A 26423-nucleotide genomic window follows, 5' to 3' on the forward strand; every position below is an offset into this window, starting at 1 on the left:
TTTTCTTCATAGTTCAGTAATTTTGTAATTTTACTTTTCACAAAGAAAAAAACCAAAAATAATATTCCTATCAACTATATATAGTTTGACAAAAAATACTTACAAATAATATACCCCTTTAGTTTATCCATAAGGAATGTGGGATAAGAATATTAAATCTAACAGGTTGTTTAAAACTTCACTGCACACTTACATTATTTCTTTAGAATTGACTATTTTAAAAGTACATGTATTTAAAAAGTTAACAGAAAAAATTATTTGTTTCCTTAATTTAAAAAAAAAAGGATCTTGTTTTGTTTATTGCTTTATAAGTCATTTCAAAAAACGTGAAACTGAAAACTTTTGCTTCCTTGTGATAAGAATGATAGTTTAAAGTTATGAAAGTATCTAATTCAATTTGATAACAAACACCAGAATCGTTTTAATTTATTCATGTTTTCATATCAGTAATTTCTACAGTACAACCTAAAACTTGAGTTGATTCAGATTTCAATCAAATTAGAAATATTAATTACTTTATATTTCAAAGTCAGATATAAATACTACATGTATTCAATTAATCAAACCTAAACCAAATTTCATGCCTGTTATCTCCCCTTGTAGTAAGAAATTACAGTACATTCTATACAATTTCATTTCCATTTTTAATTATGAAAATAATGAAAAGGACATTAAATTTCAATTTATTAGTACTTTAATTATAATGATACTGTAACTAAATATCTACAAATTTATTGTCTTATAGAAATATGACGGCTGCAGATCTACAAATAAAGTAATTTACAAAAATACTGAATTTGAGAAAAATTTAAAATGTGAAGTCCCTAACAAAAGTTCTTGAAATAACAAACAAAAACTTACATATGATGTAGTGTTTATCCATAACGGAAGTTTCTTTTTCATATAAAGATCCTTTACACACAAATTAAGCTTCAATCATATAGCAAGCTGTTCCTTGTTCACTCAATTATCTTGTGTTCGAACTCTAAAAATCGTAAATGTCAAATATTTTAACAATCATCAGCCTATAATTGCATCTGTACGATTATCAATATTTAATATTTAATATTTGATTTTCAAAAATGAAAAAAATATTTTAAGTTTAGACACCTTAAATCGGGACGTAATCCATTGAATGGAGATACGAAAATAACATAAATAATCATGTTCAACATCTTTTCTATTTACAAATGTTGATTTTGGGATTTTGCTTTGTTTACATACGATCGTTTAATCATTTTAATGTTTATTCAATCAAATTCTAATCAATACACGTGAAAGTTGATAATTGAATGAGAAGCAATGCTTGCGACATGCGACATTATTTACACACGATTCCTAAAAGCTAGGAAAGTTTGCATTGTAATCTCGGAAGATCAAAGCCGTAATTCAAAATTGATTGTTATGTCGTTGACAATCTGGCCCTGTGTGTTGGGCAATAAAATGATAATTTATTGCACATTATTTTATTACATAATTGTAATTCTCAAGTGGTCCATAAGTTAACCATATTCGTTTGAACGTTTGAAGATTATTGTTCCAAATTGACACAGAAAATGTAATAGAGATATTATCACATAGTTTGATTTTACACTAATTCTTGTGTCACAATCTTCTGACATAACAAAATTTGCTTTAATCTTCTTAACAAACCTTTTTCTCACCTCATATTAGTTACAGAGAAAAATTTGACTGACAAAAATAGCTCTATGGATCCTATGGTTGAGACTTTACAATCTTTTTTCAGAAACATATTAATGCATTTCCACTAAAATGAACACATTTTCATGATAAGTTTAATTTTTCAATCTTAAAAAAAAGGAGGACTTATCTCCCTTGGGAAATTGTTTTCATTAAAAAAAACATCCCAATCACAGATATTGAGGCTAAATAAAAACTTATAAACATGCTTTAATAAAAAAAAATGGAAAAAGAGCATTGAAGCAGGTTAAAGACCTTTCAACTATTTTAACAATGACAAATTTGCAAAAAGGCAAAATATTTTCTGGCAACTTTCTCTAAAAACCAAGAAACACACATTTGTTGCCTAATATTACTGTGCCATTGTATGGTTATTCATAAATGTTAATCTTTTGACTTGAGTTTTTCAGTATCAAATAAATTCTACCAAATATTATTAAATTGAATAATCGAAATTAACTTACCAACAATTTTTGGCGGTATCAAAATTCTCTTTCCCAACGACATCCTCTATCCAAAGTAAATTTAGCACAATGAAAAGTATTATATATAGTTCCTGATTTAACTTTATAGAGGCATCACTTCAGGATCATTAAGTTTATATTTAAATATTATAAGCTTTGTTTGTAAACAATGGCGTCAAATCCATTATACTTTTGCCTCTTAAAACTAAGTTTCTGATTCTTAAGCAACTATAAACTTGGATGAAAATGTTTATTTTCTGGTAACTAAACAGTAATTAAGCAGGAGACAGAAGTTCTACTAAAGCCATTGTCATCAGCAGGATCGTCTGCTTCATGTTGCTATGATGTTGATGCTGTCGTCTGCCCAAATTGTTAAATGTCTATGGAAATTAAGTAATTAATCAAACTCCTAAACTCTTGGTTTTTTCCTTGGAATGTAACTTTATTTTTGCACTTAGAATCATGAAAGTCACAGTGCCTTCTTCAGATTACTGTTAATGTGCTGAAATTGTCCTTTAATTGATACAATTATTCATATTCATAAACTGGAATCTGTCTTTTATCCACTAACTCATTAAGTTATCAAAATTGTCAATTGAATAATATCATTGAAATAAATATCTGCCAGATTTTTCTAAATAGCCTTTAAATCAATTCATATAAAATCTTAATAAAATGGTATAATTTTTTCCTGTTTTAACAACAAAACTCTATTTCAAAGTTAAACACTTAAGAAGGTCCAAAGTGTTATGAACAATTGTCAAATCCTCATCAAAAATAGATATTCAAATAGTTATAAAACTTTTCCCACCTATAAACTATTCATGACAGAAGAAAAGAAACGGTTAACTTTTCTCCAAATACGCGATTTCAAAATCCAATAACTTCCAGCGTCCCTAGCAGAGATGCACGACTTCCACAAACTATCGCAAAACTTGCAATGTGAAAAAACTAATTACTAAAATCTGTATTGTTAGAACCTTTCTTCATGCTGACTATTCACAACGATCCAATACTATATTTCAATCTTGCGGAAATATACTTTATAGATTTATCCATTACTGTTAGCATTTTTTATAAGTAACGGAGGACATATGATTGGACCAAATAATGAATTTGTCATAATCAACGAATAGAAAGGCACAGATCCTCAGTGGCTATTCATAACTGTTACTCTTAGGTTCAGGACAAGATTTCCAAAAATTTTACGAAATAAATAAATACTTTTTTTTCTAAATTTAATAACAAGGATATGTTTTTGTAAAAGCTGTTGTAGCTTCCATTTTGCCATACACCTTGTTAATCTAATCATTATAATGTTTTTAAGAAAAGAAAAAAAATGTTTATATTTAATAAAAATAAAATTCAAAGCGCATCTGAATGACTTAAAAAAAAAATTTTGCTGTGACGGGTACAAAAAAGAAAATGTGATATGATTGCCAATGAGACAACTCATTCACAAAAGACCAAATCACACAGAAATTAACAGTTATAGGTCATCATACGGCCTATTTTGAAATAAAATTATACAATTATATGTTATCAGTTTACAATTAATTATGATACAGTCATGTTTAGAACTTCAATCTGACTAGAAAAAAATCAATGTTTACCAACAATGTAACATAGTGAATTTTTCCAATTATAAATATTAATAAAAGAAAATATGCCATTGTTTTCTGCAATGTAAACATTTCTGTAAATCCCACTAGATTTGCAATAAAATTTGACCTTAAGCAACTTTTATGCAACAATGATTAATCGATGATAAATCAGGAACTTTTAATGCAACAGTGATTATTAGATAATAAATCAATGTCACACTGCACTGTTAAAATAGAGATTATAGGTCATCCAGACCTAATTATCAATCTCAATGAAACATTGCATTGTTATAATAAATATTAAAGGTCACCCTGACCTAATTATCAATCTCAATGAAATATTGCACTGTTATAATAGATGTTATAGGTCACCCAGACCTAATTATCAATCTCAATGAAATATTGCACTGTTATAATAAATATTAAAGGTTACCCTGACCTAATTATCAATCTCAATGAAATATTGCACTGTTAAAATAATCATCAATCTCAATGAAATATTGCACTTTTTTAATAGATAGTATAGGTCAACTAGACTGAATTTTCAATCCCAATGAAATATTGCACTGTTATAATAGATATTATAGGTCAACTAGACCTAATTATCAATCTCAATAACTCATTTGATGGAAAAAAAATGCTTCCAAGCATTGGCACTTTTTTCATGTGGAATGATTGAAAGAATTAAGACATTTAAGGAGGAGCCCTTTATTAGGGGTCAAAATGTACATAATCTACACTTTAAATCAAAGGTCAAAACTTAAAGAACAGAGCAACTCTTCATTAATTAAGCCTTTTATTTGGCAAAAACGAATTTCAGCATCTTAGGGTTCACACTGATAAAATTTTCAATTGATCCTTAAGGTGGTACCCAATACTCTAAATAAAATTAATTTGGCTTGTTTAATTTTCTTAAAGTTTTGACAAACTATTTACTTTGAACCTTTGACAAAAATATTAAAATTTCAAAAAATTTGAACCAACCGTTTTATCAGAAAAATTATACTGATATATAGCAGTTTGACAAAAACTAATTTTGATCTTTGAAAAGCTTAATTTTCCCTTAACAACACAACATAATTAAAACGATTAGCTGATTTTACAGAGTTATCTTCCTGTAGTGTTAGGTACCACCTTAAATTTCCATGCTAGCTGATAGTATGAGCTTATGAAAGGAATTTAAGGAAACCTGGTACAAATGTACTAGTATCAGAAAAATATTTTGACCTTGTGTCATGTATATATATATAAGTTGTATGTGTTGTGTAGTTAAGTGGTGAGAGTTATATCCCTTTGTATGATGTATATTTGTCATATATGTTATCTGGCTCTTTGAAATAAACATGCTTATGGGGAAATATATGTTGAAATTTCAGACCCGTAAGACTGGCATGGGGAGGCAAGTATATGTCCCCCCATGTACATAATACTTTTTAACATCTCAGTGCTTACTGCAAACTTATTTTTTACATGAAACTTTTTGGACTGGAAAAAAGTAATGTTAACTTAATGTTGTGACTATGTCAAATTAATCAGATTTTCTCTTTAATATATGAATGCATCAAGAAAGTTAGAAAATGGAGAATTTGAATGCTGCTAGCAAATAATGCAAAGCTCGATGTATAATGCAAACATGATATATATCATTAAAGAAAATTGGTAAATGTTTATATCAATGATCGAGACGGCAACCAAATGAAAAAAACAATTAAAAAAACAGTAATGTCAGAGGGGGATTTAGGGGGCGCCCAGGGGGCCCGCTCCCCCCTTTTTGGGAAAATATTTGGTTGCTTATATATAGACAAGTCAGTGGGCCCTACCTTATGAAAATTTCTAGATCCCCCATTGAATGTGTCAATATATAGTTTTGAACCATAATAAACTTGGATGTCTAAATATATTATGTTTAGTTCTATTTAAAGAACTCCAAGTTTAAAAAGTTTATAATAAAATCTACAGAGATACACATTTTATGGTATTCCGAGGCAATTTAGAAATAAGTTCTGAGGCTAAACAAAACAATAAAATGACAAATCACTTGCTGCTTTCATGCAGATTTCGAATTTCAATTCTCTGAGGAAACAACAACAAAATTTACAAACTTGATAATAATTTGTCTCGGAGCGTTATGCGTCAAATCGAATTTTCAGACCCTTCGGTAACTTCTGACCTTTAAACATATATAGTAAGGAATTACGAACAAGCATATTGTCAATAAATTCAGTATTGTAATTACAAGTAGAGGATTGCATTGCAATGTTTCAGGATTACTGTAAACAAGATGTATGGTCTTTACAATTTCACGGATCTGTCTTGTTACCAAAATGTAAATTTCCCTGATAGACACGAGAAAGGACTTTATCTCTTATTCATGAGATATTCATCCCTGGCACAATAACTTTATCAGGCTCCTAAATGAGAAATCTTTTGCTATCAGGATACACAAAATAATTCTTTGTTAGATGTGTCCTTGTTGAGTTTTAGTTGATTAAAGACTGACGGAGACATATGATGAAGCAATTCTTACTATAATATAAATTTAGAGTTTGACCTCTAGATGGCTGATATTTTTGACTGTGTCTGGGCAAAAATAAAATCATATTTCAACCATTCTGATTCACATCTATAATTTTTTTCCAGAATACATTATAACCTATGTTAGATTTACTCCTGTACAATTTCATTTACTAACAAAAAAAATAATAACTTTAATAAAGTTGGTTAAGTATTTGGCAGTTAAGAACTGACTAACTTCATTCCATTATTTGACGGATTTAATCTGTCAGTTTTTGGTCTGATTTTTTGTTAGTAGTTAAAACTTTAAATAAATTTGGTATTTTGTTTATAAACTTAAAACCAGAGCCTGTCCCAGAGGCTGTCAGAGAGACAGCAAACTGGTTTTTTTAACATTAATTTTTGTCCTGGCATTTTTCAATTTCACATGGGCCATAACTCCTGAATGAAAAAAAGTGACAATCATCCATATGGAATTGACCTCTGTTTTGTCATATGAAACAACATATATGCATGAGCTAAAGTATGGACACCACTGGAAAGTCCATTTTTCTATTTTTCAAGAACCATAACTCCGAAACGGTGAAAGCGAAAATGATCAATATTTAAAAATTTGAAAGCTTTGTTTGAACATTTATAGAGTAAATGCACTGCAGACACTTTTTGTCAGTCGATGGCCCACTGTACATCAATAACTAATGTTTCCCTCAGAAATCCAGTTCAAATAGAAGATGTGGTGTGATTGCCAATGAGACAACTCTCTACCAGCAATCAAATGACATAGAATTTTGCAACTGTATATAGGTCAATGTACTGCCTTTAACAATGAGCAAAAACCATACAGCATTATTATAGTCATCTAGTGAAGCCCAAAATGATAAACCATTCAAACGAGAAAAGCTATTGGCCTGTTTATGATCAAAACAATGAACTAAAAACAATTATCAACAGATGAGATGTGAACAATTGACCTTATAAGAGCAATGTCACCTTTGAACTGAGTTTAAAATACATTGGTTTTAAAATGCAGAGAAAAAAACAGTGACCAGACAAGACAATTGTTTTTTTTTTAAAGAAGTTACCTTGAATGTTTGACCTCAGAGTATTTACCATAAAGTTCATAAAGATTCTCATGAAACAAAATAAAATTCTTGAATTGGTTTTCCCTCAAAACCATTGCAAATAATGAGTTTTTAAAAGTATGGTTCAGAATCAGATGACAGAAAGCATGATATATCCACGTCATCTAACCATCAATTTTCTGCGTCAAATCAGCCGTGAATTCTGTAAGCTTGCTACCTTCCAGTTGATTTGCCTAGACAGTATCAGATCAAAAAGCTTTAGCTTTGTGTATAATTGAGAATGGGGCATGATCTTAATGTTACTATTATCTGTCAGCATGGGACATTCTCGTTCATTGAGAATTGTTTTGTTATACTATTTCAGAATTCCAGGAATAATTCCAAGAATAAATCAGCCACTTTATAATCAATGGCATTTTTATTTTCATTCCTTTTTTTTCTCAAACATGTTTTGATTCTTTGAGTAAAATCTATTCACAAATGTAACTTAATCAGTTTTCTCATACAATACAAATACAATGATATGACAATTGTGGATCCTGGGGGGGCCCGCCCCGGGAGGAGTTGAAACCCCCCTTTTTTTTGCCAATCAATGCATTTGAATGGGGACATATGGTTGAAACGCCCCTTGTATCCTGGGTTAGGAACCCCCTTTTTTAAAATATCTGGATCCCCCCTGTATGATTCACATTATGAGGTACTAGAGTCTGAATATCTGAAATGGTTTTATTTACACTGTTACTGTCATATGTTAAAAGTAAGAACTGGTTTTTTTTAATTTTTTTTGGGGGGGATAATCTATATTTCATATTTTTTGTTTATGTTTTTGTTGAATGCTGTTTGTTTCTTATTCTTCATGTGTTTCATTCTGAAAGATTTATCTAAATATGAGATGGGTCGAATAGAAATTGACCTTATGCAAATGAATATCAATATATGTTAAATTAACATCTTTTAACTTATTTCTGGTTGTAAAAATCTCTATGCAACCTTTATTGAGTCTGTAATTGTTTGAAAATTATAAATTGTGTTTTTATATTTAGAACCTTTAATACAAAATAAGACTAAAATTCATCTTTTCATTCGTTTTTGAATGTTCTAGAATCAATCAATTTTTTGTCCTACATGTACATGCATATGCACACTTGCATAAGGTCAATTCCTATTCAAATCAGCTCATAAACTACTGCATATGTACTGAATTCATATCAAAAACTCTGTATGACATGTTCCAAAATATATCTTTTTTCAGAACATGTACTCTTCACCTCAAAAAACTTACTTATTCTTTTTCAGTTAACCTTTCCATTTTTACTAAGTAATCCAGTATTATTTGAAAATCGGAAACCAAGATGAGAACTTTATTGCGAATAGAAACCTCCTTTTCTTTGAAGTTTTCCAATAAGATTGAATTTAATTGCAAAAAAATATGAATTGAAATGAAATGAACATTAATAAAGAAATCGATAAACTTTCTTATTTCAATTCGCTTATTAGAATGCTCATGAAATAAGAATATTTATCACATCAGGTTCAAAATTTAACATGATTTTCAAATTCAACATTTACAGTAACTGCTTTTTAAGATTTGTATTCTTTACTTTATCATGCATTAGTCTTGCATGATTTTTAATTTTAGTTCATTTTTATGTTTTGGAGTTTAGTGTGACGACTATTTCGCTGAACTATAACATAATTTTATTTAGGGGCCAGCTGAGGACTTAAGTAACCTTTGGGTGTTGGATTTTCTCGCTGCATTGAAGACCCATCGGTGGCCTTAAAAACTGGCTCTAATGTCTGCTCTTTCAGGTTGGGTTGTTGTGACATTGACATCTATTCCCAATTGAATTTACTTAATGAACTAGGAAATACATTTAAAAACTTTTTTTTCATACCAGAATTTATCTAGGAAACAGAAAGACAACCAGTAAGGCTACCAGTAAACACTTCAACTTCAACAGCTGTCTTTTTTACCTCAGTAAGTGATCATCATTCCAATACCACTTAAGGTCTGGCCTGGTACTAACAGAAATGCCAAGAAGTGCCTTTTATAGCTGATTTTGCTCATTGTTGAAGGCCAAACGGTTACCTATTATTGTTAATATCTGTGTTATTATTCTCTTGTGGAGAGTTGTCTCATTGGCAATCATACCACACCCAATCTTCTATTTTTATACCCATTAGGCAATCAACAAATATCACACTACCATTTAATAAGGTCAATCTTTTATATAAAGGTCACTCGTAGAAGAGAGAAAACTAACTACTTAAGGTGGTACCCAACACTTTCACTTAAATTAATTTGGCTTGTTTAATTTTCATAAAATTTTGACGAGGTATTCACTTTGACCCTTTAACAAAAATATAAAAATTTCAAAAAGTTTGAACCATCCGTTTTGTCAGAAAAAATACACTGGTTATATAGCAGTTTGACAAACACCAATTTTGATCATTGAGAAGCTGTTTTATTCCCTTTACAACACAACGTAATTAAAATGTTTAGCTGACTTTATAGAGTTATCTCCCTGTAGTGTTAGGTACCACCTTAAGAGATATGATTTTAGAATTAAGATTAAAATGCATTGATTATTACTACAGGATGACAAGAAGAACTCTGCAGATTGTCTGACAACGAGGTCAAGTTTTTCACTTAACAGAATTGACCTTTTTAGCAGGATTGACCGTATATGCAAAGCTCAGGATTAAGTTAATATAGATCTGAGTCAATTTATCAGACATTCACATTTCCATATTTGTTAACCTACTTTAACCTAACTGTATAATAGTAATTAACCTACTTTAACCTAACTGCATAACAGTAATTAAAAGAAGATTTGTATTACAGATTGAAGTCTCTTCTGAAAGAAAATAAGATACATTTTTATGCAATTTAAGTAACGATCTGACTGCATTGTGAACACATATCCCTGTCTGCCTTAGAACTGAGACAATTTATCAGATATTTAAATTTCTTTGTCTGATACTTTTTACCAAGTGGTTAAAATACATTAATTGTATATTTTTTTTATATTACAGAACCCTTTAGAGGTGGATTCATCATTATTCGTTGGATACCAATTTCCATGCATTTCGTGGGTTTAGGTGAACCTGGAAATTAAAACTAAAACAAAACACAAATTTTCTATAGATATGTATGCAGACTTCCGTAAAACTTCAAAATTAAATATCCATGAACATGAAAATAGTTATCAAATTTGATATGCAAGACACTTAGTTTCGTCTTCCTAACTTTTGTAAGTTTTCCTTAATCCATGAAAATTGGTACCCATGAAAATAAATGAACCCACAGTATGTCCTGTGATAAATTATGCAGCTTCTATATACAGATAAAAATTTCCTTCATCCTCTTCAGATTAAAAGAAAGGCACAATGTCAAAATCATATTCTTTCAATTTTGTTCAATAATTTGAAATGGAATTGTAAAGGCTGCAGTGTCAATTGTCATGTCTTAGTAATGTTTTTTCTCTTCTTATTAGTGGTACCAGTTTAAATCTAACTGTAACTGAATTTACAGTATTACAATAGTAGGGGAAATAACTCTAGCAGATTTTAGCTTTTTTTGCATATTTGAATAAAAAACATATCAATATTCAATGAAAATTAATACACATTATCATGATTGTTATCTACAACTATATTGTGTCATGTAATGGTGTGACAATATATATCATAAAATCAAAGCAGTATCTGTATTCAAGTTGAAGAACCTAGACTTTTATATGGCAGTATAAGAAAAATAATTTAAATGGATGCCAAACCTATTACCAAGCATATTTATTACTCTTCTATGGACCATTATACTTGAAAATTTCAAATAAATGTAATCTTTTGTCAATTCAATTAATTTCTATCTGAATTTTAAATGATTTTTTAAAACACTATATTAATTAATATTATTTGGCAGATATATAAACTTTAAAACACCAGTTTTAATGTCAATATTTTCTTCAACTGAACTAGATTGTAAAATAAAGACAATAACAAAAAAATCCACAAAATAAACAAAAACCTTCACATGCTACAAGTTTATAATGATCTAAGGATACACATCAATGCAATATTGATTTTAAACTTTGCGAGCAGAAAATCTTGTTAAGAAATAAAATAGAGTTATCCCCCATTGTACACTGCTATTCAACATGCAGGGATATCATGAGATAGTTAAGCTTTTGGCCATTATATTTTCTGATCCATTTTCATAACAGACTTACTCAAACTCAGGATATCCTGTTCACAAATCCTTTGAGGGATCAGAACCCGCATGGAGCAGTTACACAAAAAATAAAAACCCTGGGCAAGTAAACCCATGGAACATTATCTTCAAAGTGAATCAATTCAAAATATTACTGACCAGCGGTTTGTGTTTTTCATGGTTTTTTTCTCAGGATTCAGATCCCTCAACTACACCAAGCGTTGGAAAATCGTGAAATAAAGTATTAGTGAAAATATTTTTTTTTACAGTATGTTTAATCAAGAATTGAATGATGCAAATTTTGCCAATACAACTTTCATTATGAAAAAATCGCCAAAATTGATGAAGTATATGTATATTTTATTTGCAAGCATTTATTACTGGGATTGTTATACGACTATAATAAACTTTGAAATAATTATTAGGATTTCAGGAAAACTTGAAAACACCCGATGAAGACTTATTGGCTTCATCAAATTGCATAAAATGTATCACCATTTTCCTCCCATACTTTATCGTTTAGATTTTGATGGTTTAGTAAGCATTGCTAAATTCAATAAAGCTGCACAATAATATAACATCTATCTGTATAATAAATTAGTTTTATATCTTTAAATCAGCAATCTTTTATATATATATTTATTATAATATATCAGTAAATATTTATAATACTAAATCCTTAGTAATGACACAATGTAAATGGTTTTCTTGTAAGTAGCATTTTAGTGTTTTTTTGTTGTTGATTATGGTTTGAGTTAGTTTGTTAAATTTCACATTACAAGTAGTAATTATTTGGACCAATCAAAATAAAGGAAAAAATTACACCTTTGTTTTTTAGTCCAAAAATTATTAGTTTTTCATACTTTTCATTATAAAATGTTTAGTTATCTCCCTTTCTACTTATTACTTAATCATCTGCTGTAGATATTAAAAAAGTTCTGGTATCATAAGTACTTGAAAATGAAAATAAATTTCAATTTCATTATTTTCATAATTTAAATGGATTTATATAGAATGTACTGTAAAATTTTATACAAGGGGAGATAACATACATAGAATTTTGGTTTTGATTTGAAAAATTAAATTGTCTATATATTTGTATTTAATTGACTTTAAAATATTAAGTATTATTTAGAGGCCTAATTCAATTGGAACCTGAGTGTCAGTCAAATCATTTTTGGCAAGTTTTATTTTTTTACTTCTTCATTCTGTACTGTAAAAATTACTGGCACATGAATAAATTAAAACAATTCTGGTGTTATCAAATTGAATCAGACTCTTTCGTAACTTTTAATCTATCATTCTTATCATAAGGAAGCAAAAGTTTTCAGTTTCACATTTTTTGAAATGACTTATAAAGCAATAAACAAAACAAGATCCATTTTTTTTTAATTTAAGGAAACAAATAAATCTTTCTGTTAACTTTTTAAATACATTGTATTTTTAAAATAGTCAATTCTATAGAAATTTATTATGTAAGTGTGCGGACAAGTTTTAAACAACCTGTTAGATTTGATATTTGTATCTAATATTTCTTATGGATAAACTAAAGGGGTATATTATTTGTAAGTATTTTTTGTCAAACTATATATAATTAATAGGATATTTTTTTTCTCTTGTGAAAAGTAAAATCACAAAAATACTGAACTCAGAGGAAAAATCAAAATGGAAATTTCCTTATTAAATCAAAACCTCAAACCCATCAAACAAATGGATTATAAACACTGTCATATTCCTGAATGGTACAGGCATTTTCATATGCAGAAAATGGTGGATTAAACCTAGCTGGTTTTATAGCTTAAGCTAAACCTCTCACTTGTAGGACAGTTGCATAAGATCCCATTATATTGTGAGTAAAATCATTGTAATTTCTAAATGTGAAGCTTCTTTTGATATTTGTGTTATAAAGTTTTGAAAGCATTGAAAGAGAAAGGTTAACAGTGACCTTCAACAATAGCCAAAATCTGTCTGTCATGTGGGAGTTAGGGCCCTTGATTGCTTTTTAAATCTTTTGACATCCTCTTATGTTTACATTAAAGGAATAAAAAGCAGAATATAAAAATTATAAAGCAAAGAAAAATAGACCATGCCTTTAATTTTTTATAAAATCAAATGAACCAATCATTCTGAAACTCCCGATCGATCCTGTTTTCGTTTTCTCTTGGGTGTCTATAAAGATTACTTTATAATGTGTGTTTTCCTCATTGTTGAAGGCAGTACAGCAACATGTAGTTTTGTTCCTTGGTAGATAATGATATCAATGATTGAATGCTTGGACATTCAAATATGACTTAAAATTTTTATTTTTATGTTTACAAGATATAAGAACTCATAATTGGATTGATCGTTGGTGTTTAATACCACTATCAGTAGACTTGCTGTATGATGGCAGCCAGTTTTTGTTGAATGAGGAACCAAACTACTAGTAACAGAAGAGAGAACCATGCATGACCTTCAAGAGGATATCTGGCCATCTCTAAGAGTATAAAGGTAAGAGTTGAAAGCACTGTTTTATCTGATAACCTCGGTGTTGACAGGCTAGTGATTATTGTAGATAAGTTACTGTAAACTCATAATTATCGCATGCATTTATTATTGCGATTTGTCATTTTAGTCTAAAATGCAACTTAAATTGATGTGATATTGAGAAAAATCCTGTCTAATTGATATACAAAATTTCAAAATGAAAGTTTTAAATTATTTCCATTATAAACCTAGATGCATTTTTCACAATATTTTCTGAATTTACAGTACTCGATCATACCACAAGAACAGACTCAGAGCAACCAAGCCCTAACCCCCCCATATCAATGCATATTTTATCAATAGCATTACAAAACACTATTGTATTAAATTTCATTGACTATAGTGAATCTATAGTGCAATTAACAGAATTTTACAAAGATCTTTGACCTTGACATTAAAAACCTGCAACTGATCGTTCAATATTGAAACAGTGTTTGAATCTGATACGTGTTACTATATAAATTTCACACACTCTATCTAAGCTCATTTCATCTATAACGTATTGGTTTACATTTAATATAGAAATGTTATTAATATAAATAGAGAAATAACCTTGAATTAAAACTGGCCTGCAACACATGTTTTACAATATTGCATCATAAAAACAGATCTAATATGGTAGATTAGTCTCTCTACTGTAAAAATCCATTTACTCTCCTAAGCCATATGCATTATCAATAATTTCATAAAAAACATTTCTCGTATACATTAATATAACCTATAATTAGTTTTCGTATTTACAACAACAAGCTTAAAAAAGATTGTCCTAGTATACATTAAATAATGCCTTATTAGCTTCCATGTATTCCAACAGCTAGCTTAAAAAAAATTGCAACAACAGTTTCTCGTACCCTACTCAATTTACTATTTCTTTTTCATTAACTCCATTGAGCCGTGTGTGTATCTATAACATTATAACAAGATTTTCATGGTTTACATTAAATGCTTTAATAGCTTTGATACCTTTTAACTGAATTGTTGGAATAATTGTATAAAACTATCATTAACAACCCCCTCTTACATCCCACTTCAAACAATCTTATAGCCTAGCACCTGGCGTCATTTTGCTAAACAGTTAAAGATCAGTGTTTATTCGTGTAGTTACTACGTTTTTTTGCTGAAAAAACACACCTGAAATGATGTTCAGTTTGACGTCATTAAAACGATAATTCTTTTGAAACAAACTTCGACAGCTGTACATTTTCAAAGTAAACCAGATTTACTACATGTCTGACTCAGTTTTTGACTTTCGTAACAAGAGGCTGTTTATGTTCGTTGGTTGTTATTACAATGTAACGTTACAATAGATCAAGGCTGGGAACAGTATATCTCTAACATTTATATGTTCCTGATCAAGGTTAATGTCCTACAGAATTAGGACCAAACATGACGTGTGTTTCAAAATTCTGCCACATTTTTATATTGATAAAAAATCAAGGTTAATTTCCTACAGAATAAGGACAAGGGATGACATGTGGCCCCAAATTAAGCAACATTTCATATGATGTTAACAATTCAATATCTCTGTAATATGTTGTAGTTCTTTTTAATACCAGATCAACATTAATGTCCTACTGAAAGGACCAAACATGACGTGTGCTTCAAAATTCTGACACGTATTATAATTTTAATGGATCAAGGTACAATGTTACTGAGAGGACCAAACATGACTTGTGCCATCGAATTCTGACACATTTCTATAATTTTAACAAATCAATAATTTAGGTCACCGTGTTCATGTCCTAGATAAAGGACCAAACATGACGTGTGCCACCAAATTTGACTAAACTTTTATGATGTTAACAACTCAATATCTCTTTAAATATATTGTACTAATCTTCTTAAAAGTAGTTAATGTTGCAGAAAAGTTAGCCTTGATATACATCTCCATGGATATCTTTAATAATGATGCAGTAATCAAGCGATATTTAATAGCAAAATCTTACATATTTGCCTTAAAAAAATGCATTTATCTAAATATTTTGAATTCTCTCAAGAAAAACTGAAACACTTTTTTCTTTGCTCAGAGCCGTAAGTACCCCAAAAATGTGTTACGAAAGTTATAAGCATATCGCTGTTACAATCACACTACAGCAAAACTCATTTATTGGGTAGCCAATTTTTGCTTAAAATTTTAAATTGTTTAGGTCTGTTCTGGGATTTAATAAAGAGCTATTGTGATAGGTTTAATTCGTGTAGTGACCAACATTGGGTACCAGTTTTTCTTGGTTAGACAGTGACACTCACTCAGATACCCACAATTCTCTTTAAAAGAGTTTGCTTAGGTTAAAATTTTGCAGGTAACTGAGTGTTGTTTCTTAACATATTGAGAAAATTTATTCTCATAGAGTTTAATAATTTCATAGTTTACCAGTTTTCATTTTATGAGAAAAGTTTAACATAAATGAACTTATGATTTGATTGCTTAATACTTATATTTTTCTTCTTCAACCTGAAAATAAAAGCATGCAATTTCTAGAATATTTATTTTCACAAATGTGCAACAATGCTGATGTACTTAGAAAAGATCCAAGCCTGACATAACTATTCACAACCATTTATATTTGTGAACAAATTCTACATATGAAAATAAATTGCTTTGTAAAATTTGTTGGTATATTCCTTTTCAACAAAATTTAATGAAAACAATTTTCAACACATTCTTTTTCATTTGAACAACCAAAAAATGTTTCGTCCTTATTTTACATTTTAATTTTCCCATTACTTTCTTAATTATCTTTAATTATCTACCATTAAACATTTTTAACTTTGTCTGAAAACATTTAAGACTAAGTATTATGAAGCATTACACGGTACCATCTGCTAAAAGGAAGGGCACAATACACATTAGCAACTAGATCCTTTAATTAAAGAAACATTTACAATCTTTTGGTCTCTATGAATCTTTCTTATATCAAAGATATTTTGTTCAATACACCATTTCAAAGACAGGAAATGATCAGCTAAACGAAGGTGGCAAACTATATATAAACCTGGTTAAATATTAATTATGTAATAATTAATATAACATGCATCATTGTAAATATAACAGAATTTGATAAGACAGTCATCAAAGTGAGAAGCCGGTTAGCACTATAAAACCAGGTTCAAATCATTCATTTTCTACATTTGAAAATACTTGTCAGCCCTCGTTACGAGGGCTGACAATTGACAGTTCTTGTCCATTCCTTTTTGATGTTTTTTGTTTTTTTATTTCGCCATGTAATTATGGACTTTCCAATTAGATTTTCCTCTAACTTCAGTATTTTTGTGATTTTTTTTCATTTTTTCCTAAAGAAAAAGTACCAAATTTCAAAACTATTACAAATGTATAACCATTTAATACAAATAAGAAAAGCACACAAATCAATCAGTCAAATACTAAAACTTTTTTCTCATATTTATTTCTCACTTTTTTCACATTTCAAATTTAAGCAATGGTAAAAAAAAACAAGTGTTTTTCCTCACCACTGTCAAAATGCAACCATGGTTATTATCACTAACCATTGATAACCACGGTCAAACCATGGTCTGATGTGCTCAAAATCATGGTCAACTATGGTTTCCCACTTTTGTGACCATGGTTGACCATGTTCATACATCTGACCATGGTTGACCATGCTCTAATCAACCGTGGTTGACCATGGTGATTTTGAAAACTATGGTTTTCTACCTTTGTGACCATGGTTGACCATGTGCATACATCTGACCATGATTGACCATGCTTTAATCAACCCTGGTTGATCATGGTGAGTTTGAAAACTATGGTTTTCTACCTTTGTGACCATGGTTGACCATGTGCATACATCTGACCATGGTTGACCATGCTTTAATCAACCATGGTTGACCATGCTTTAATCAACCCTGGTTGATCATGGTGAGTTTGAAAACTATGGTTTTCTACCTTTGTGACCATGGTTGACCATGTGCATACATCTGACCATGGTTGACCATGCTTTAATCAACCCTGGTTGATCATGGTGAGTTTGAAAACTATGGTTTTCTACCTTTGTGACCATGGTTGACCATGTGCATACATCTGACCATGGTTGACCATGCTTTAATCAACCCTGGTTGATCATGGTGAGTTTGAAAACTATGGTTTTCTACCTTTGTGACCATGGTTGACCATGTGCATACATCTGACCATGGTTGACCATGCTTTAATCAACCCTGGTTGATCATGGTGAGTTTGACGACCATGGTTTTTTAATTTTGTGACCATGGTTGACCATGTGCATACATCTGACCATGGTTGACCATGCTTTAATCAACCGTGTTTGACCATGGTGAGTTTGAAAACTATGGTTTTCTTCCTTTTTGACCATGGTTGAACATGTGCATACATCTGACCATGGTTGACCATGCTCTAATCAACCCTGGTTGATCATGGTGAGTTTGACAACCATGGTTAAAAACTGCTTTTGAGACCATGGTTGACCATGCTTTAATCAACCCTGGTTGATCATGGTGAGTTTGACAACCATGGTTAAAAACTGCTTTTGAGACCATGGTTGACCATGCTTTAATCAACCCTGGTTGATCATGGTGAGTTTGACAACCATGGTTAAAAACTGCTTTTGAGACCATGGTGAGTTTGACAACCATGGTTAAAAACTGCTTTTGAGACCATGGTGAGTTTGACAACCATGGTTAAAAACTGCTTTTGAGACCATGGTTGACCATGCTTTAATCAACCCTGGTTGATCATGGTGAGTTTGACAACCATGGTTAAAAACTGCTTTTGAGACCATGGTGAGTTTGACAACCATGGTTAAAAACTGCTTTTGAGACCATGGTGAGTTTGACGACCATGGTTTTCTACTTTTGTGACCATGGTTTTGCATGGACTGTGGTTGACTTGGCAACCGTTGGCCTTCCAACTACGTATTCAAACACCAATGATGAGTATCAATGCAGATGAAACATTTTGTCTGGCGTGAAATATCTTTAATGAGGTTTTAGTAAATCTAATCTAAAGTCACCGGAATAAAGCTACATTCACCTGAACAATATTGATTCCATACCTGAAATTTTGTAATTATCCCTTGATTAAATTCTAATATGAACTGACCCTGAGTTGCATGGAAGTTATGGCTTGAAACAATTGTCTCTTGAACTTGGAATTTATAAGAAATTGTTTTCCAACAACATCTTAAGCTCAAAATCTATTAAATGAATTGTGCAAAATCCTATTGAAAGCTCAAGTAATATCAACAAAACACTTTGGCCACATGAAATTTATAAAGTGTTGGTTTCATTTTTCATAAAAACTTATACACTTCAATTCTACTGCAAAAAGAGACTCAGCCATAGACTCAGCTTTATATATCAAGAGAGAACTTTGTATTCAAGGTATAAACAATAATTGGAGATAAATTATAAACACTCTTTAACGATTTTAGCCAAAAGGGCAAAAACAATACATTTTCCTTTCATGTTCGATATCAGAAATTATTTAAAATATCGTAGGTTCATTTATAAAATGAATGGTGCATAATCCTGGATTGTATGTTAAAACCTATTTTCTACCCAATCATCCTCATCTTAAGCGTTGATTGATGTAAGAAATGCATTCCTACAGCACATATTGGCTGGGAGGATCGGTAATGCAGACAAAAATAAACAATAAACTATTAATCTAATGCCATGTAGAATAAAATAATGAGCTCAAATTGATCAATAATTCAAAGAAACAAATGTAATGTTGTCTGTAACTGTCCACTGGCACATCCAGAGGAATAAATTTCTAATTTGGCCCCAAAAAATGTCTGAAAGATAAAAGACAAAGACAGCAGCATTTGTTTTTACAATTCCAACAGTATACCTGTCAGGGGCAGATCCAGCAATCTTAAAAAAGGGGGGATGGGTTTCCATCTACATATCCCCATTCAAATGCATTGGTCGTAAAAAAAAAGGGGGAGGGGTTCCTTTGGGTCTGCCACTGATTGTAGTCTGTGCTGTTCTTTGGGAGTCATTCTTGGGAAATAAATTTCTACCTGAGCCCCAAAAAAAGGGGGGATGGGTTTCCATCTACATATCCCCATTCAAATGCATTGGTCGTAAAAAAAAAAAGGGGGAGGGGTTCCTTTGGGTCTGCCACTGATTGTAGTCTGTGCTGTTCTTTGGGAGTCATTCTTGGGAAATAAATTTCTACCTGAGCCCCAAAAAATGTCTGAAAGATACAAAACACAGAGACAGATCTGCCGCAAATTTCTAAATTTCAGCAACGATACTTTTAAAAAATCGTTCTTATTATTTCAACATTGTGATCTTATACAAACATTTTACTCATTTATTGTATGTGTTGTCCACAATGGCACAAATGCTGAAACAAAATTTTATCTTCCCCCCCCCCCCCCCCTTTCCCAAAAAGAATCGGTGAAAGATATAGACACACAGACATATTTGCAGCAATTTCTTAATTATAATTTAAGCAATGCACTTTTAAGAAGACATTTTACTCATATTTCACAGAATGACAGACAGAGTCAGCCATCTGCAGCTCTTTCTTATAACTTAGAAAATGTACTTTTAATGCTTGTCAAAAGTGACTTATTTCTACATAATTCTGGTAAGCAGAATAATACAGAAACTGGAGAAGCATTCAATGGACAAAACGTCGTAATAACCAAGAAAACATACTCTTTACGTGACTCAATGTCTACAACATAGGATAGAAGAATTATTTAAAGAAACTGGAGAACAGACCTGAGTGGCCAAAACATCTTTTAAACTATGGTTAAATAATACTACAATCTGCAACTCATTCCAATATATCAATAAATGTACTTTTAATGATTGTCAAAAGTGATATATGAATGTTTATAACATTGGTCAGAAGAATAATAAAGAAACTGGAGAAGGCCAGTGGCCAAAACATCTTCAAACAATGGTTGATTATTACTTCAACATTGCAGAATGTGTTCCATATCCCAATCTCTATACACTAATGTACTTTTATACCAACAGTTTTACTCATTTGTCACTAATCGCTGTTCCGATTCATCAATAACTCTCGTATCTGATTAATGTTTCAGAAAGATTAATGTCAAAGTTGGTTAGTTATATATACAACCTGTTCAATTCAAACCTTAATTACATAATGTACTGTTATAACTATTGATCAATTAGACAAATGATAAGATAGCCCTTCCAATGAAAGATGTTCAAATGTCAATGTGGGATGGTTGTTTATAAATAAAACTTTTTTTAATTAATAAATGTCCATAAGGTATTCTCTGAAATTTTCATTCAAGATAAAATAACCAATGATATCAATCTTCTGAACCATGAGGCGTTCATTGCATCGTAAGATTTGAATTGGCACATCTTTTTACAAAGTATTCATTGAGTGCTGGTGGTCAGTGTAATGTCTGGTGGACTTATAATCCAGTTATTTTTCATAGGTGGATCCAGGGGGGGGCATACCCCCCCCCCTTTTGTGGGAAAAAAATTCATTGATTATATAGAGAATCATTGAAACATGACTGGAGCAGACCCTCTCTTAGGTCAGTCAGCGGGCCCCACCTTAGGAAAAGTTCTGGATCCTCCACTGTTTTTGGTAACTCCTTATTAGTCATCCTTTATATATAATGTTGATCATCTCAAATAATTTGGACATATAGGCACAAAAAAGAGACAAAATCATGTAGAAGCTAGGTAAGCCACTGTTGGTCACACTGCATAGCCTTCAATAATGAGCAAACTGTACACCGCATAGCAAGCTAATTAAAGGCCCAATATTTTCATTAGTGAATGACCTGAGAGTACAATACTTAATACTCTTATTTCAATATCAGTGAGTAACAATGAAGGACTGTCTAGTTTTCCAACAAATGACCATGTAAACTATCCCGTTCGTGTTTCTGTTGAGTCAAAAAAGTTTGGTTTTTTTAACAGAAAACATATACTAATTCTCTCTTCATGGGAGACAACTCTATATGTATGTTCTATCTCACATAGGCAGCAAGGGAAGTATTTTAGAGTGTCCAACCATGCAGTTTTTAAAAAAATCTATAGAACATTAAAAATTATCATTATGAAGAAAAAAAGAGAAACCCTGTTTTGTGCACAGATAATTATAAGTTATTCAAAAGATTGAATGTTCAAAACCGAAAAATCAATATGACAAACAGAACCACAAAAGACCCAAATCTCTGAAGCCTGCAGACACAAAAATCTGTAAAAGCCATACAACAATACAGATTTATCTACATATATTTCTAAGAGACTTGTTAACTAAAGCAGTAATGAAGGAACCTCCTAAAAACCAACATTAAGGTTCAACAGAAAAATTGATCAAAGACATACATGGCTGGGTGCCGACTGTCAGTGCAAAATGTTAATCTTAAACAATGGTGAATGATCTACCACGGTGGATTCATTAATAATATCATTGTTGAATATTATTTTTTATGGATTTTGTAGGTATAGGTTGACTTAAGGCAATTAAATGTTCAACGAATGTCACATTTACATAGGCAGGCTTGGGCAAAACCAGGAAATTAACAAAAACATGTATTGAAATTAAATATCCAAAAACTGAATCTGATGTACGAGTAGTTGTCTTTTGTTTATGTAATATATACGTGTTTGTAGTTTTTCGTTTTGTTTCTATAGATTAGACCGTTGGTTTTCCCGTTTGTATGGTTTTACACTAGTAATTTTGGGGCCCTTTATAGCTTGTTGTTCGGTGTGAGCCAAGGCTCCATGTTGAAAGCCGTACTTTAACCTATAATGGTTTACTTTTTAAATTGTTATTTAGATGGAGAGTTGTCTCATTGGCACTCACACCATATCTTCCTATATCTATATTTTCCTTTATCCAAGAAAATTGGCACTCACAAAAATAAAGTAAACCGTGTATAGTATTTCAAAAGTATGTATAGGAAAAAAATATATTAACAACTCAAAAATGTATGGTCACAATATTTTAAAGATGGTTTTAAACACAGACTGAGTTTAAGACAGAGTACCAGTATTTTTTTATATTCATTGCATAACACAGAATGAAAGATTCAATCTACGCAATAATCTCATGTGCTAAAACATTTATGACTATCCATGTACCAAATAAACAAACATGTTTTGTTGCATAATAAGTCTTACAACATTATTGCTTTTTATTAAGTGTTAATTGACAAAAAACAAACAGATTTTAGTCTCCAAGAAATCAAACGCATCTTTTTAGTAAATGACATTGACCTTGAGATAATGAACAGAGACAGGTGTATCCAGTTTGGTGTAAAAAGTAAAAGATTAGATACATGTACTTAAAAAACCTAAATAAAGCAGCACTTGATATAACCAAAGACCATTTAAGGAACAGAGCTAAAAAATATAACAACTGATGTTCTTCATCTTACAATGCAGAGTCTCATACCTAACTGAAAGAAAGCTCTATAAGAGATTTGGGTAAATTTATTTTCAAAATGTTAAAGTTATGAGATTATACAATACAATTTTAGTCAAAGACAAATTTACAGTATATTTCAAAAGCTGTAAAAAGTAGACTTATTTTGTTCCCTATACATTTTTAGAATTCCATTGATAGAAAATCAAATGGCATATAGGGTTAAGTGTTTCTAAAAGTTCCTAAAACTTATGAGTTTATCCCAAATGATAGTCTGCCTGTGTCACGTCAGGTTGTCTTTAGTTACATCTTGGACAGTTCTTTAATCATCCGTTTATTCTTCTTACAAATCTTCTAGACCATAATCAATTACTAACCAATGCTTATTGTAAAGACATTTGTATGTGGTTTATTTTTAAAGAGCTGACCACACGTTAATCTCCAGATACTGTCTGCTTTCTCAATCACTCACAGTGCCAAATTGTTGCTGCCTTTAATATATATATATATTGATTTAAAGAAAGACAAGAATTATAGTTCAAAGTGTCTGCATTGTTTATTTTCATTGTTTTATATATGTAAACTGTATATTATGTATAATGTTTTAAGCCATAATGGCCCATATGGGCGTAAAGTGCTTTTCAATAAAGTTTATATATACTTCTTTTTTTCATTAATGGCTTATAAAATATTTCACAGTACATCAATATTTGTTTTACTTTTCTGATGTTTCTTCTTCAGCATTTGAAGGAGGGATTACAAGTTTTAAAACTAGAGGCTCTAAAGAGCCTGCCTGTCGCTCACCTTGGTCTATGTGAATATTAAACAAAGGAAGCAGATGGATTCATGACAAAATTATGTTTTGGTGATGGTGATAATACACTGATATGTTTGTACATCTTACTTTACTGAACATTCTTGCTGCTTACAATTATCACTATCTATAATCAACTTATCCCAGTAGTTTCTGTGGAAAATGTTACCGGTAGTAAAAATTTACAAATTTTATGAAGATTGTTTAAAATTGACTATAGAAGACAATAACTCCTTGGGGGTCACTTGACCATTTTGGTCATGTTGACTTATTTGTAAATCTTACCTTGCTGAACCTTATTGCTGTTTACAGTTTATCTCTATCTATAATAATATTCAAGATAACAACCAAAAACAGCAAAATTTCCTTAAAATTAACAATTCAGGTAACAATGGGTTCTCTGATTCATCTGAAAATTTCAGGGCAGATAGATCTTGACCTGATAAACAATTTTACCATTGTCAGATTTGCTCTAAATGCTTTGGTTTTTGAGTTAAAAGCCACAAGCTGCATTTTACCCCTTTGTTTTATTTTTAGCCATGGCGGCCATCTTGGTTGGTTTGGCGGGTCAAGCCACACATTTTTTAAACTAGATACCCCAGAGATGATTGTGGCCAAGTTTGGATTAATTTGTCCCAGCAGTTTCAGAGGAGAAGATTTTTGTAAAAGATATAAAAAATTTACAAAAATAGTTAAAAAGTGACTTTAAAGGGCAATAACTCCTAAAAGGGTCACCTGACTATTTTGATGAGAAAAGCTCACTTGGCCCTTCGGGCCAGGTGAGCTAAAAAGTAACATGTAAAAAGGAAAATGGCTACTTCAATTTATATTCATATATATCAAATTTAAAAATAAAGAAATTCACTCGAAACTACACAAAAATTACAAAAGGTGGGTAAATAAAATGTTTATCCTTTTTCCTTAATTATAATGGAGGATTTATGATTCTCCACAGATTTTACATGCCTAACGTTTGTATTTTTCATGTTACCACTTCTTGGATAATTCAGACCCCTCCATGGGTTTTGGGATCAGCCTAATGTGTGATCCAAAGGTTATCAAAATCATAACAAACTTAAACAAGAATGTGTTCATAGTACACTGATGCCTCCCCCCCCCCCCCCCCCCCCCAAATCGCACTTTCATTTTCTATGTTCAGTGGACCGTGAATTTGGGATAAAAAATATAAATTAGCATTAAAATTAAATAGATCATTTCATAGGGAACATCAGTACTTAAGTGTCAAGTTGATTGGACTTCAACTTTATCAAAAAACTACCTTGACCAAAAACTTTAACCTGAAGCTGGACAGATGGACGTCTTTAACCGACAAATGGACTAACAGACGCACAGACCAAAAAACATAATGCCCACATACATGGGGCAAAAAAAATAATAGCATTTCTTCACTATATTTTCAAGAATTAAATAATGAATCACTAACTTACTTTTAAATATATGCTATTTACTCCAAATTGTGAGAATTGTAGGAGACAAAACGTTCGTACATGCACTTGCAAATGTATTATTTGATGAAAAGGTTCTACAACTGCCTGTGTACCTGATTTACATCATGATAGTACTGGTACCTTGATAACTATTTACTGTCATATCTCTGCACGTCAAACTGGTTTCCAGTTATCATAGTTTCATTGTAGTTCCACCCAGAATAATTGATACACTTTCTTTATCAAGGGTATCAATTCTAGGCATTTATTATAGTGATTTGTGTATATTTTCGATCTTTTGTCAGTATGTTTTTAGTACGCTTTTTATTATGTGCACTTGCAATATACTTTAAAAGTACATCAAGAGCACTATATGCTGCAAATTCAGGAATTATAACATGTATTAGTTATTGCAATTGTTGAACAAGGGACAAAATTACTTAGATTTATCATACATATGTTTAGCTTCCTCCTCCCCCCAAAAAATAATGATTAAAATTAAAAACAAGACTTAAAAGACCTGTTGGTGACCTTCTGCTGTTGTTTTTTCTATGGTCGATTTGTTGTCTCTTTGATACATTCCCCATTTACATTCTCAATTTTATTAAATATGATTAATCTTAAAATAATTTGTTCATTGTTCAACAATTGATATTTCAAAAATAATAAAAACATTGCAAATACTTCTGTGTTATCAATCTG

General features: G+C 30.9%; 1 protein-coding gene across 7 annotated transcripts in view; it reads right to left on the reverse strand.

Annotated features, from left to right (window-relative positions):
* LOC134695177 (dual specificity calcium/calmodulin-dependent 3',5'-cyclic nucleotide phosphodiesterase 1A-like) overlaps positions 1 to 26423 on the reverse strand; it is a 323999-nt gene that overhangs the window by 58982 nt on the left and 238594 nt on the right. The window contains exon 1 of one of the 7 annotated variants that reach the window (XM_063556390.1): positions 862 to 898. The exons of the other annotated variants lie outside the window; for them this stretch is intronic. Coding sequence (XP_063412460.1) covers positions 862 to 883 — 22 coding nt within the window. The 5' untranslated portion in view covers positions 884 to 898. Of the gene's footprint in view, positions 1 to 861; positions 899 to 26423 lie in introns of those variants that run through there. 7 annotated transcript variants of the gene reach the window in all.

Source organism: Mytilus trossulus, chromosome 13 (assembly GCF_036588685.1).
Source record: "Mytilus trossulus isolate FHL-02 chromosome 13, PNRI_Mtr1.1.1.hap1, whole genome shotgun sequence".
Lineage (NCBI taxonomy): Eukaryota > Metazoa > Mollusca > Bivalvia > Mytilida > Mytilidae > Mytilus > Mytilus trossulus.